At 37.1% G+C, this 15,289-nt stretch overlaps 1 protein-coding gene across 1 annotated transcript in view; it reads left to right on the top strand.

Annotated features, from left to right (window-relative positions):
* LOC124166469 overlaps positions 1 to 5,820 on the top strand; it is a 30,879-nt gene extending 25,059 nt beyond the window's left edge. Inside the window, exons 6-8 of the mRNA XM_046543999.1 lie at positions 1,990 to 2,177; positions 3,572 to 3,682; positions 5,316 to 5,820. Coding sequence (XP_046399955.1) covers positions 1,990 to 2,177; positions 3,572 to 3,682; positions 5,316 to 5,574 — 558 coding nt within the window. The 3' untranslated portion in view covers positions 5,575 to 5,820. The remainder of the gene's footprint in view (positions 1 to 1,989; positions 2,178 to 3,571; positions 3,683 to 5,315) is intronic.
* The last annotated feature ends 9,469 nt before the right edge of the window (positions 5,821 to 15,289 follow it).

Here is a 15,289-nt window from a genome sequence, read left to right as displayed (position 1 = left end):
AACGAGCATGCATGGACGTGAGAGAGCAAAAAAGTTAATTCAAATTGCGAACGTACGTTCGCGCAATTGCACGCCATAACGAGAAATTAATGAAGCTCTGCCCTGTGCAATTACCTGCCCAGTGTAAAAAGGTTTCTGAGGGAGTAAGGGAATTCAGGTGCTAATATAGGTGATGGCGTTGAGATGGTGACTACATAAGGAAATCAAACATCTACATAATACCCTGATAGCCACCTTTAGGGTATTTGGCAGGGGGTGATGAATCACCAGCATGCAGCATACAATTGGCCTCACATGTGCACACCACACAGTCCAAAAAACGTCACGCTTACTAACTAATTATACTACCATATGCTCTTAGAAATAATAATAAAATTAAGAAGCATGCATTAAGTTTTATATCGGTTAGTCGGCTAAGCCAAAGTTCAGTTAAGTCTTAGTTTTTAAGTCAAAGTAGGTTAGTAGGTTAAATCAAAGTTAAGTCTCGCGCTGAAAGTGGGCAAAGACAGCTTCTATAATGAATATAATAGCAGAAAATAAATATTAAAAATCTTAAACACTGGAAAAATGAATGAATAAAGTGTGGGGAAAAATGACCTTTTATTCAATTCAGCCGTTCAAAAATAATGAAAAAGAATGATGTAGTGCTTTCTCGGAGTTTCAGCGGAAGAAAATGTTCTCGAAACGATCTCATCACGTGAATTTCCTGATTAATGTAGATATTTATACCAGCGACTCGTTGTTCATCATCAAGAATACTGCAAGTCGCTCGTCGAAACGTCTATAATATACAGGGTGCCCCATTTATCTTGACCACCCGAAATAACTTTTTGTCCAGATGTTAATTCAAAAATGCGTCAAGCAAATGTCCATTAGCCGTCAGGGGGACATTAATTAGTATGATTTCCTTCCTTGTACCTTTGTTATTTACAAAGATATGAACAGCGGTATTTCTTTCGTAGTTAGTTTTTTTGGAAAACTTGAAGGTTTAATCAGAATATCCCAGCGTATACGCCTCACTACCATTTTTTCTGTTGGCCACCCTGCAATTAATCCGCACCCTCCCTAGGGTTGGTCCTCACTTTCGACCCATTCTAAGTGGTTATGAAAGACATAATTTGTTCCGAGAATCCAATGTCATGACAAATAACTCGTGACGTTGATTCATTACTTTGCGGGAAGGAAATTGGCCCGTCAAGTGAGTGGGATGTTCCAATTATACTGGACGCGATTCACGATGGATTTCAATATTCTCCTGTCGATAGTTCTGTAGCTTCCTAATGAAAAACGTTTTTTATATTGTAAAAAAATGGCACTTTGTTTAATTGTAGTAAAGGTGAATGGTTGAATTAGACGATAATACATAGAAATATATTTCGACTTGATAATGAAAAATACACGTTACATTTTTTGAAATATTAAGCCATCATTAGATGCATACTTACCATTAGTGTGAATGTCCATCAATAAGCACGAAAGCAAAAACAATGTGTGAGTTATTCTCACTCACTCAGCATGCTAAAATATTTTGTGACTAGAGCAATACATTGTACAGATAACAAAAATATGGATATGATCAATAGCACTGGATCGGGTGGAAATCAAGACCATGTGGAGTGCGTTTATTACGAAAACCAAAACATTTAACGGTAAAGTTATTTCTAAATAATGATTTGCAGATATTGAAAGCGTGTGAGAGTCTGTAGAAAGACTTATTGAGATAAAAATTGTCCAAAAACATTCTTTACAGTGTAAAATAACATTTATAAGGCTCATTAAAGTATTTTTTTTTAATACTCGGCACATTGATTCCTTTATAATCATGTTAATGAGAAGGGATTGGTTCGTTGCGCTCATTAAAGCTGTTGGTCATTTTCATGTCCATGAATTGTATCCAAGTTATATATTGCCATTCGTAATGAAGCAATTTATTATACATTAAGAGTATAACATTATTTCCTTTAATTGTTTCACTTTCTTCCATTCTAGGTGGTTCTTTGCCTAACGGTGTCTCCTTTTATGCCGCAAAACTGGTATACATTTGGAATGACAGCAGGGTTGGGGTTTTCCTTGCCTAACTCCACATTTTTCACAAACCCAGAGAATATTCCTTCAGCAATAGGCAAACGAAGGGACCGACGAGAGCTCTACATTCGACTGGAGGAAGTTATGAATGAGTGAGTGAGGGCAGACTTAATTAATCAAGCGTGAGGTGTGAATCAAACATACCTACATATCATACAATTTTGACATGCCAAATATATTTGCTCCAATTCAATGGGCAATATAACTTCTCTTGTTGCGTATCCTTATCATCATCATTCAATATGGGGTTAAACTGAGTGTCTCAGTAGACCGGCGCTTATTTTTTCAAAATGATCCGATTTAAAAGTTCATAGTCTCAAAATGTGCGTAATTGTGAGCAAGAAAAAAATAGTTTCTGGTTTGTGCGACGTTGGATAGCCGTGCCTGAGGCGCCTATAGGGCCCATTTTGAAAATTGAGTTTTTCGGCCTGGATCAAACGTTTTCTTGAGTAAACAAGATATTTTAGAGCCCTTTTGACAAATATTTCAACCGTTTACCTCGTTTCAACGTATTTACCTCGTGAAAATCCTAGTTTTCCTCCCTGTATTCGCTAAAGTGTACTTTTTTATAAAATTACAGTGACAAATAAATCAATGACCCTCGGCTTGCCATTATTACTCACGCTAGATCAACTCTGCCATTATGTAAGGGCAAGGAGGGGAGATCCACGGGACAAAGTAGTGTCGCGTGAATCAAGGAGCGCGCGGCGTGGCTGTTGGTAGGGAGTCGGGGGGTGTGTGGCGGGCACCTTTGAGGCAGCGTTTCGCCATGAAGGAGTCAAAATACGACTAAACGCTGAAATGTTTGCCCAAAGGGCTGTAAAATATCCTTTTTACTTTAGAAAACGTTTTATCCGGGTCGAAAATCTATAACACTCAAAATGGGCTCTATAGGCACCTTAGGCACGACTATCCCACGTCGCACGAAGCTGAAACTTTTTTCTATTTTTCCCCCTTAATTTCACACGTTTTGAGACCATGAACTTTTAAATCGGATCATTTTGAAAAAATAAGCGCCGGCCTAGTGCCTCATTCATAAAATACGTCAAATTTTAAATAACCGCAATAAAACCATTCATATAACACCGATATACCTAAAGGGTGCCCTTATAAAATAACATTCTGTCACTGCTAACATTGCATCACTCGGCTCCCTAATATTTAAATAGAACTGTCCCTTAATTGTCAGGATATTCACGAATGAGCTACCTGGGTTCAGTGAGAAAAAGCATGTGAACAAAACAACGAAAATAGTGCCCGATTTCTTCGCGATGAGTATAAAAATTATGCCGCGTGCGGAAGTAATTTTATCACGAAGTACCCTATGAATTTTGTTATTTTATAATTTGCTTTATGTTCTTAGAGGGGTAAGTTTGTTTAACACTTACTTTATAATATTTTTATTTTTTCTATGAATATACAATTGGCGTGTATATTTCGTCCTTTAACATAAAAGGATTGTAGAAAGAACTATTTTTCCCTACAGTCGGGGATACGATGGTCGATCGTGCATACTGCGGCTAATCTGTGAAGTTGCTGCTTTTCCGGAGACATCAAAAGGCACTTTCATACAAGAGCTTCTACGGCTTATTTTCACGTGAGTAACACGAAAAAATAATATTTTTCTATCGTTCTTTCACCAATATTATTCGATGATTGTAAAATTTCTTATAACTATTAATATAGAGTTCCCTATAATAACATAGGACGATAATGATTGTTAAATACCCGGCAGTTTATGTATGTTTTAAATAACTCTTCTTGCCTCCTCTATTATTCCAAATTCGCTTCGCTATTAGGTTGATTTTATTTCGAATAAGTTGTGCTATTGTTCTTATAAATAAACTGCACAAAAACGTCCGAGCGTTCATTTCTTAAAATGACAGAAATAGTCTCTGGCTTTGACCAACTTCCGCAATAAAGACTGATACACTGAATCTTCCTCATAAACTATGCATAAAAATAGTTATTTGGTAAATATACACCGAGCCAATATCATTGAGTATAATACTTATATATACTAATATATACAATTAAATACCGGCTACGCGTGAAAAATATGCAATGCAGTATAATTTGTACAAAGGTAATAATAAATAAATGTGAAAAATAATAAATATTAAATTTTCTATTCTCACTAGATGTAAATACTGTAAACAGTACCAATAAATATCTATAAATGCTACATTATACAGACACATTTACAATATTATGAGGAAAAATACTTCATCAATCTGTGATGGAAAATAAGAGGTTGACTATTCTTGAATTTAGAACATTCTTGCTTATTTAGGTAATCAAAAATAGTATAAATTACGAGTAGAACATCCTTGGTGAATTTCTCGGCAGCGATTAATAGCCCACCTCGTTAATACCTAGCAGGGTAAACCTTGCGAGATAAAGAAGCCAGTAATAAATGAAACAAAAGGTCATAAATTGAAGCGCCAATTTCTCCAAATTTTAAGCATGGAAGTCAGTGTTTATGGGGTATTGAAAGATCATTAACTGCAGAATAACGAAAAAGTAGAATCTTTCAATACATTGCTGGTTTGTGAAGTTAAAAATAATATATTGGTCCATTGGTATATACCGCCAATTATTTATAATTTACCTCTTGAATAAAGCCCTCTTTAATATATAAATCACGAATTTGGAAATGAAAGCAATATATTTGGTGAAGAGTTCTCGGGATCGCCACCGGGTCAGGAACTGCATAGCCGCCGACGTTTCGATGCCCGACTCGGCCATCGTCCTCAGGGCTGTGAGCAGCTTAGTGAGGGCTAATCTTCAGAGGAATTGATTTCTCAGGGCCCTGAGGACGATGGAATAGTCGGGCATCGAAACGTCGGCAGTTATGCAGTTTCTGACCCAGTGGCGATCCCGAGAACACTTCACTAAGTCCATTCGCCCGGAAGGCACGAAATCTTTCGGTATCAACATATATGGAACTTCACTCATTACACCAAGAATAAGTAATAGTACGATTTCCTACCTTAGTACGTAGGAAATTGGGAGGATACAATTGTTTAACCATGGCTTTCTCAATGGTGATTTTATCTCACACCACATGGCGATGCATAGTAGTCAGTACTCCTTAAATTACGCAACTACAGTTCATAGTTTTTCGGATCTTTTTTGAAGCGCATTTTAACACTTTAGGCCTTAATAAGCCACTTTTATGATATTAAGTCAACAACGAAATCAAATCCCCGAATCTTTCCGCTTCACAGGAGTGAAATACCATCCGAGCACCGCGATTTGATCCTGGCAAGAGAGGCGGATGGGCATGCAAGTTATGACGAGGCCAGCCAGCGAGGGAGGAGAGCCAGGGCTTTGAGAGAGGGCAAAGGAAGACGACGGAAGAAAAATAAGGACGAGGATGTCTGCGCTTCACACTACGGGAAGTGCCCTCACTCAATCCTGGATACCGCTTTGACCGACTTCGCCGGGGCTTGGCAGAATGTGGACCTCCGAGCACGGAGAAGTTGACAGGAATGGATTCTTACTTCGGTGCCTAAAAATACAGAGATATGACGATCATCAAGTTGATACTTTGAATTAAACCGAAGGGAATGCATGGAGAACCTCTTGATCCCTCCCGTAGAAGCCTGATTAATGTTGCCACCGCGAATATTACTAAGGAAGATCTTCGAGTAGGCCTCTAAACGCATTTTCACTCATCGCGCATTTAAATGGGTTTACAGAAGTCGCCATTTGCGTCGCTGACAGACAAAGTGATCCGAGTTTCACGGGAAAATAAGGTATAATTAGGGGTGTTAACCAAAATTTATATATATATAATGATACTAGCTGGCCCGGCGAACTTCGTACCGCCTAATAATCATTGAATAGTTTAGTTACACCATTTATTGATCTAGACCGGCTGTACTGATTTTAATTATTTTTAACTTACTGTGATAAATACTTTAAAAATAAATAAAAATACAGATATAGGTATTGAAATGGCTTGTTTGAAAGATATTTTTTTTACTCAAATAACACTGGGGACGTAGACCAAGGCGTGTATACGCGGATTTTTTTAATGAATTATTTGATTTCTATGTTTTAACTTGGGATTCAAAACATTATGGTCTTATAAAACAGTTAATAAAGTCAAACCCGTTCTATGGGCAATTTTACTCCGCACTAGACCTATACTTTAAGGACGCTCAAAATATGGTAAAAATGGCTAGCCCCTAGGGAGCTATTTAATATTTAATGACTCGTGGCGCGCTTGTTATGATTCGGTTCGGAGAAGTGCACTTTGTAAACGTACCACGGTTTACCCTTCACATTCGGGTTCAACCTCTTGAGTGAAGCTTTTTCTGATATGCGACTATTTTTGTTTTTTTTTTAATCAGGTGCAAGATGAAGCGGATGAATCGAAATAAATATATAGCAAAGCGATGTAAGAGATTAAGCGGATGATTTACCAACTCGTGAACATTCCACGCATAATATCATGGGTTTTTCATGAGCATATGAGCACAAACACTAAAAGATTGATCTTGTGATTTATTAATTATCATCACGAATGCAACGCGAATTGGAAATTGAATTCGTTTTAACTCAAAAGGGTATATAAGTTGGGATCATGGAATCTTCGGAATGAGAATTTCCTCTGAGTAAAGTCGCGTGAATCACATTCATTGCCAGTTTTTTTAAATCACTAAACGCGTTCCGTAGGACAGTTTTTTGTAGGTTTAGGTTTAAGTTCATGGACACAGAGCCTACCTTTAGGTGTAAATTGTGCCATTGTAAGCAAGGTACGTCCAAGGACTTTAAAAATTCAGATAGGTAGTTGATGACTTCGTCTTCGTTTGTTACACGGTTAAAAGATTTGAATTCATGTAGAGTACCAATTATTTGATCCTGATTTATCTAGTTTGACTCATCCACACCTTCGTTCCAGGCCGTCAAAATTGCTCGCTCAATCAACAGTTTTTGATTTTTGTGGTGATCAATCATTCTGGAATACTTTGTTTATGAGCTAAACTTCCGATGAAACTAATTTGCAAACATTCCCAGGACGTGAAATCAAACTGCTCGATTCATCGACTGGAACACGGATATTACCGAATGTCAACAATTGCTTGGAGATTTGTTTACAAACATGGTAGTGAAGTGTCAACTCGAGCTGGGCTTAGAATTAACTCAAACTAAAAATTAAAATGTTACATTGTTACGAAGTGTAGTCATTAAATTGGAAAAAACAAAACACATAATTTAATTTGTAGTTTTGACCGACTTAACAATTGTTTCAGTGTTAACAACTCCCTAAAAACATATCTCAAAGACAAAGATGATTTCTTTTGCGAAATTTCCTATTTGTTTACGTTCTATATGTTATCCGGGGCTGAGACGAATCCACATAACCTAATATATAAATATCGGTGCAGCCGTTACCAATTAATAAATGGTCTAACTTACACGATTTTTGAGTTTCTTTTATACATATAAATTATCTATCAAATTTGTCAGTTTTCAATGCTATTCCTAGAATTCATAAATATTATAATTTAAAATATTGTAAAGAAAAGGATCGCATTGCACTCATTTGCGCCGCGAACAATTTTTAAACCGATTAAGATGCGAGCGAATTGGCAACAGAAATCAGCAAGCTATGGGATGGAATTGGTCCTCCTACATGCAGTCCCCTTGGTTACCACTGTTGACGATGATTTCAGAGAAACCCTTTTATTCTTATTATTTACACTGGAGTATTTTCACATGATAGGGATTACATTCAAAACTAATGACTTCGGTGGATTATATCTTCCACAGTAATAAATTCAGTAAACATCCCTAATTGTCGCTATAATCCCGTGAAATTTTTATCACCATGCCCAGGAGATGTAATATCTGTAAATATTGTTTCAAAAAATACAGCTCAATAGAGATTAGTAATATGAATTTTACTCATTACTTACCATTTTTCCATCAATCTAAACATATAAATTTCGTGTTCTGAAAACATGAAAAAATATAGAACTTCACTCGTACACCACTGAGAAATAAACGGTATCTATATCCTATGACCACCTCAATCAGTAAAGACGTAGCTAACCAGGAGGATATAACATCATAGTTTCGATGTTTACGTAAATGATTCTACCTTACTTTAGCGGTGTATAATGGACAATGCAGCTAATAAAAATGTAAATATAAGTTGAAGTAATTTTTCGCATCACGTTTGTGATGGATTTAAATGGACCCCACGCGATCCCTAACAACCCTCTTACACAACGCTAGGAGCATTCATTACCAATATTTAAGCTACCTTAATGAAGGACAGTAAAATCCATGACCGTCATTTTTTTTCTATCTACTGAAAACCTCTAATAACTAACATAGAGGCGGCTATGTTGTTGTAATCTGCAGAGGTAGAATTAAGGAATTACACGGTCATAGGCAGCGCTCTCAGCTTAAGAAAATCCAACGCATCTATGGATGGACCCTTAAGAGTACACACATAGTCGAGGGAATTCCGGTAACTTTGCAACAAATCAACATTAAAATGGCAATTAAATCCGAGCATAGGAGAAGGGATTAGAAGACTAAGCGTTTGTTATCATAAGTAAATTTTTATTTAAATTTTCATTTCTGTTACATATTGTTCTCACGAAAAAGGAGTTGTTCCAGGATTTTAATAAAGTTATTCTCAAAATATTTCTTTCATTAACTTTTTCCCATTATTCATAATAATTTCACAGATAGGGTTTCACTAAGGGTTTCAGCCTCCTGGACGTGGTCTCCGGTGATCGTTCATACTCTATCCACGGTCTGCCTTCTGACAATAAAAATAAATTTCTTCCACTCTTTTACCCTCATTCTATCAGACTCTCCCCGTAGTTGAACCGATTCAATGAGAAGAAAAGGGCATTCATTAGGTTCATCCCAAGGTGAAGAAATTCTAGTTTTTTACCTCAGGTGATTATTACTACGTAAGATCAGATCATATAAAGAAAATAAGAGAGATAGACTCTAAAGCAGACGGATTCAGAATGTCTTTTTTTCCACGATCATTAAGAGATTATAACGGCAGCGAGAGAACTCAAAAATAGATTAGATGACTTGTAGTGTAGCCTACTAACCTATGTAAAACTCAATGCATGTTTCTTAATTTTATTATTATTTCAAACGACATATGGTAGTGTAATTAATTAGTAAGCGTAACGTATTCTTGTACTGTGTGGTGTGCATGTGGGAGTCCAATTGCATGCTGCATGGTGGTGGCCAAACACCCTAGAGGTGGCTCGCAGGGTATTATGTAGATGTAGATGTTATTAACAAAATCAATTATCGGATTCTGCGCACGTGATCCTAATTGAAACGACATAAACCGTTATCCCATGATGAATTTAGATTGCTGACCACGACGATTTGCTTTCATGCTGTCAATTGCAATTGATAATTTTTACTTCTTTAAACTTAATACTTAAACACTTACAAAGAAGGTACAGCATGAAGACTTTCAATAAATCTTTTATTTAATCGAACATAAAAATCTCCTCAAGCGATAATTTGTGGATGTTTGGGCCTTCATATTGAACCACAACGATCACTACAAGCTTAATGTTTACTAACTCGGGTTATCGTAGCTCAAACCCATTTTTAGGTGAATAACCTTGCATCAAATCGTTCGCCATAAAATTATTAATGGAGTATACGATTCTGTTTCATTGTGAAAACATTTTAAGCATAGGTATATTTAGTATTTTTATTCCATTTCCCACTGTAAAAATGCTGCTTTTAATATTTTAATGATGGCCTCAGTTTTACGCTATTGTGAAGCCACCTTTAGAGGCTTTGAATATATTTACTCTGATAGAACACATTCTCTCCGAAGTTCACACCGGTGACCTCCTTATAAGAAAAATATCTTTTACTAATTCACCTCGAATCCTTCCTCCTCTTTCCACGGCCGAACCAATTCGATGAGAAGATACGAATATTTATTAGGTTTATCTCAAAAGTCCACGATTGATTGACGACGGTGATGACACTTACTTTGATTAAGTAAATTGCAATTGGTAATTTTTCTCCATTAACTTCAGTACTAACAAAGATGGTGAAGCATATCGGCATTCATTAAATCTATTTGTAACTATTTTGAATATGAAAAATCGTCTCAGGCGATACTTAGTGGTCTTTTAATTTTCATAATGAAACACGTTAGTAAACCACGCGCCTTTTGCACAATGACCCGACAAAGGCGTTTCTTATGACATTAACCATGCATTAAATTGGTCGTAAACAAATTAACTGCCGAGTTTACGACTTTCCTTCGCTGTGAAAAATGTTAAGTATTTCATTTGTTTAATTTTTTTCCAATTTTCCATGCAATAGTGGTGAATTTCAAGTTTAATTTAAGGCCTCAGCGTATATTTACTCTGAGCGTGGGGCCCAGTGATCGAACATATTCTCTCTGAGGTTCACACTTGTGTCCTCCTTACAAGAAAAATATCTTCCACTCCTTCACCCTTCCGCCCCTTTCCCCGGCCGAACCGATTCGATGAGAAGATACGGACGCTCCATCGCGCTGTCGGTGTACACCAGACTGTATTTATTACCACGATGGCATTCCTCCCCTCGCAAACCCATTGATATAGTCCCGCCGTTTTATGCGTTTTTCCAGAGCTATACCGGAGGGCCATTCGTATCAGTCCACCACGGCGAGGAAGACAGTCGAAGTGATTTATATGTTTATGCGTCACCTCGTAGATGGAAAGGGGAATGCTTATTGTTTGTTTTTTATGTCCATTGTGTTCGCTCGCGTGATAGGGTTTCGCATGCGTGAATAGTTCCAGAGATCCGAAATAAAATAATGTAAAAAAATTAAATTCTCTTGTTTTATTTTTCACAATCGCAATGGAACAATGAGAGAGATGGTGAGAGGAGTGAAAGGAATATGGTCAGAATTAAATATACATATAGTCCCATGCAAAATGAAAAAAATGACGGAACAGTTCGTTTTGAATATTTTGAAGGTACATTCATTCAATGGTTTATGTGTGGCAGGAGGTTGATTATTTTGAGCTTGGCTGATTCCGCTTTAATTTTGATGATAACAGCCTTTTTATGTTCAGTTTTCAATTTAGCGGGCTAGAATTTACAGTGGGTCCAAAAAAATTATTCCTAAATATGGTTTCCGCATGATTTTGTGGTTCCCGCTTAATTATCAGGAATAAACATTTAAAACCTTTCTTATCGATTCTTGGTGACGTAAAATCGAAAATATCAAAAAACAAAATCAACAAACAAAGACAAAAGATCTTTGTAAATGCTGTCATAAAATGGAATTTTGGTGGTGAAAAATATAATTAATTAATTGAATAAAAATAATAATACCACATGTCCATTAAGTTGTAAACATCTCATCCAAAATATTTTTAGCACTTTTACAACAATGCCCACAAATCTTCCAAAGGACATGAACAGTGCGCAAGGATGACTAATTCTTAGAATACGTCTACCGTAGGTTTTACCTTTTATGAGCGATAAGTTATTTTCATCAGACCGACGGGACAGTCATTTCTCTGTTGTTTTTTTCTTAGAGTCCAGACGTCAATTGTAACCGTTATACTCCATTGCATTAAATTTTCAAATTAATTTGGGACGTTATATATTTGCTTCGTATTTAGACACAAATTCATATATACGACTTCTGCTATGGTAGGAAACTAAACGCCACTTACGCAGTAATAGTTAACTGTTACTTGATTATGTTTGCCTCAAAAAATTACAGAATTCCAAGTGAGACCAGAATAGCAGTTTTCTAACGTCGTTATTGATTGAATTATTAATTGACTTTGGTTTAGCAAACACAAAAAATAATATTGATGTTAATAAATAAGGGAAAATTAGCAAAATCGTCAAAGTTTACAACGAATTTGGTGATAATCTTCAAACTGCATTCCATGATGAGATATTTGATGCACAGTGATTATCTACATTTTTCTACTTGATTCTTATGTGGTCCTCGGTTAAAAGCTGCAACCAGTGAAGAAATACCTCAAAAAAGCAATAATCGTTAGTGCACCTTTAAGTTTATCGAGAGGACTGGTGTGTGCCTCCATCGATTTGACCTCTCGCAGCGGAAAAAATTGTTATTTGATGCTGATGCGTTCTCCTCCAGATTCTAGTTAGCTCACGCATGCATAATTGTTTAAGTTTTCCGGCGATGGACATGAAATACAGAAAACACTTTCGATCGCAAAGACTTAAACGTCATCGGATCAATGTATTAATGGCTGTCACGCAAGGTAATAATCGTATGTCATTGTTTCTAATTTTATGTATCAAAATACGGCGTGACAATGTATAATTCCTGAACCACTACTTGATTAATGTCCTAAAGGTTTAGGTACTTACTAAAAAGCTTTTGAAACGAAATTGTTCAGAATGAATTATCTTTCGTGGCAATTAGTGAAAGACGATATGAAGTAATATCGTCTTCACTAATCTCGGTAAAAAACACTGAAGACGTAGTGCGTTGATCAAAAATAGAAAAAGCATTAGAAAGGTGCATCTAAGCACGATACAACATGAAAATAATATTCCAATATATATTGTTTTGGCCCAGCAAAGAAGAAAATAAAATGATTAACCAAGGCATTTTAAAAAGAAGCAAATCAAACGCATTAGTGATAAGTACATAGAATAACAGGGAACAATGCATTATTCACACAAATATAAGATGTAAACAACAATGAGTGAATAGATGGCCCGATTAGGTATGCAATAGAAAGATGAATTATTCTAATGCTGCTCGCAAATTCAGCGTAATTTTTGCATCAATTTTAGTGTCACCCGAGAGGGATAATCGAACAAACTTTGAAAGGCAATCAAATGCTTGATACGCATGGCCAGATGCTTCCTGCATCCTTTCCCATAGATGCTCCGAGTCTTGACACGTAATTTCATGGATAGACTGGAGGTTAGGAATACCGTAGTCAGTAAGGTCATGAAGGGCTTAGACGAGACGGGAACTGAAGGCGACATGTTATTTGACTTAAAAAATAAGGAACCTTCACGCTCCATGCGGCGACGATGGCTGGACGTCAATGAGACTCCGGTTAGATCAGGAGACGTCGCTTCTCATAGCCGCTCAATTTCTCAGACCGATGGGAGGCGCAGTATATTCGCCTTTTTGTAAACAGCTGCTGCAATAATCAACGTTTATTTATTTTCCTCCCATGTTCCGAAAATATGCTATACAGAAAGGCGTCGTCGAAGCTAGCTGCTTCTTGCAACGTCACCAGTTAAGGAAATGTATTACGAAAACATAAATATTTGGATCAATAGGAGAAGATAAAGTAAAATACAAATGGTATGGAATCGGAAGACTTTTATGCAGATAGAGAAGAATTTTCCACATTGCAATAACGAGTTGCATCTTTTGCTTACTGCTGTGTTTGTTTTATCTGAGATTGCTAACCCTAAAAAATACACCACTACCCAATCTAGCCTCTTATTCACACCTATGGTGACTTCTTTAGTTTGTTACAATCATCATCTCCCTCCTCCATTCTCTCACCATTCATTTTGTATTGACTCCTTGAATTTTGTATTTTAAATCCTTATTCCCGGAAGGAATTCCAAAAAATGAACATTTCACACAAATTATTCATTCAAATTTTGCCTGTCGAATGCAATGTTTACTTGAGGTGGCTGTTCAAACTCCAGCGTATAAACTTATTGTAGCCGTGTTATTTTTTTATATATGCTACGGTCTGTGCTCTTATGAAGTGTGTTACGGAACAGAAATGTAAAATTATCATAAAACAGCCTTATACAATATGCCCTTCTCTCCTCACGCTTCCGTGACTGTGCCTAGAAAACTTAAGCGAACGACTGTGTAGGGTATCTCAGGTACCCTATTTATAATTCATAATGTATAGTTGTATTTTTGTCTTTCCTGTTATTCAATACCATGGGTCTTTTTTAATGAGAGTGTATTTTGTGTTGTATAACTTATGAGTACATTATAGGCTACATTTATGTTTTACCATCGATTTTGTGCGAAATGTCTGGAATCTTCCATATTTTGCTATTGCAACTGTACACTGATCGTACAATGAAAAAAAGTAAAAAAAGGTGACATCGTGTAGAATATTGACGTAATGGAAGTATTAGTATTTATAATAAAAATTATTGCATTCAACTTTAATCCCTGAACTAATTATATAAACAAGGTTATTTTTTCTTGCCACCGACAGCTATGCGGGATAACACAGTTACCCCACCAATAGTAATTGAAGTTTTAAAAAAAATGTAATTTTTTAAAAAACCATTCGTCGCCTGAATGACGAAAAAATGGTCCCCCGCAAAACCCCGCACAGTCACGTAAGAAAAAAGCAGTGCACACGATTTTTTTTCCTCCGACGCTTCTCAGGAGAAACACCGATATCTTATTTTCTCAGTCCTTCACATTCCTTCTACACATTCCTCCTCCTAACATTAAAACTCGATCATTCGCGGCACAAATCACTTCGCATGACCTTGGTCCCAATGCACGTTCACTGAAGTGTGAATATGGGGTCAATGGAAGCCGATGTTTTGCCCAGTGGTCGCCCTCCAACTCGATCAAGTCACTTTGCACGGTGACGTTACTTTATGGCGTCATCTATTGCGGGTTGAATGAAGGCTGGGTTCAGCCTGTCCGCCTACAGAGCCTCCCAAGCTAGCACTTCGACTATTTTGTGCCGCTATGCATGCGATCCTTTGAATGACCGCCGCGTTAAATGGTCCGTGGCTGATATATGGCCACGTTTTGCCGAAGAGATTTTATCGCAATCTAGGGTCGGGAACCCCCTCCCCTCAGTTCAGAACACTTATCAAGTTATCAGAGGGTGGCAAAAATGATGAAAGCTAGTCCCCTAAAATATCTTGAACCCATTTGAGTAACTGTATCCCAAATTGAATAAGAGATAATGTCAAGTGAAAGTGGCAAACATGTAGTACTAGAATCTAATGTATTGCGTGCGATAAGAACGCTCTCAGTTGCATGAAATCCTAGTATGGTATGGCACTTGGAGGAGGCGACCGACAGCTTAGGTCATTTGCACCAGGAGGGAAGGGTAGGTGAGGAAGGGTGGAGAGAAACCCAGCGTTGGCATTAGCCTGCTCTTAACGAAAGGCGGCAAGAGGACCACGGCTTAACGTCCCATCCGACGGACGGAGTTTTGCTCTTGAAATGTCC

Source organism: Ischnura elegans, chromosome 10 (genome assembly GCF_921293095.1).
Source record: "Ischnura elegans chromosome 10, ioIscEleg1.1, whole genome shotgun sequence".
Lineage (NCBI taxonomy): Eukaryota > Metazoa > Arthropoda > Insecta > Odonata > Coenagrionidae > Ischnura > Ischnura elegans.
This window is presented reverse-complemented; position numbering and strand designations above follow the sequence as displayed.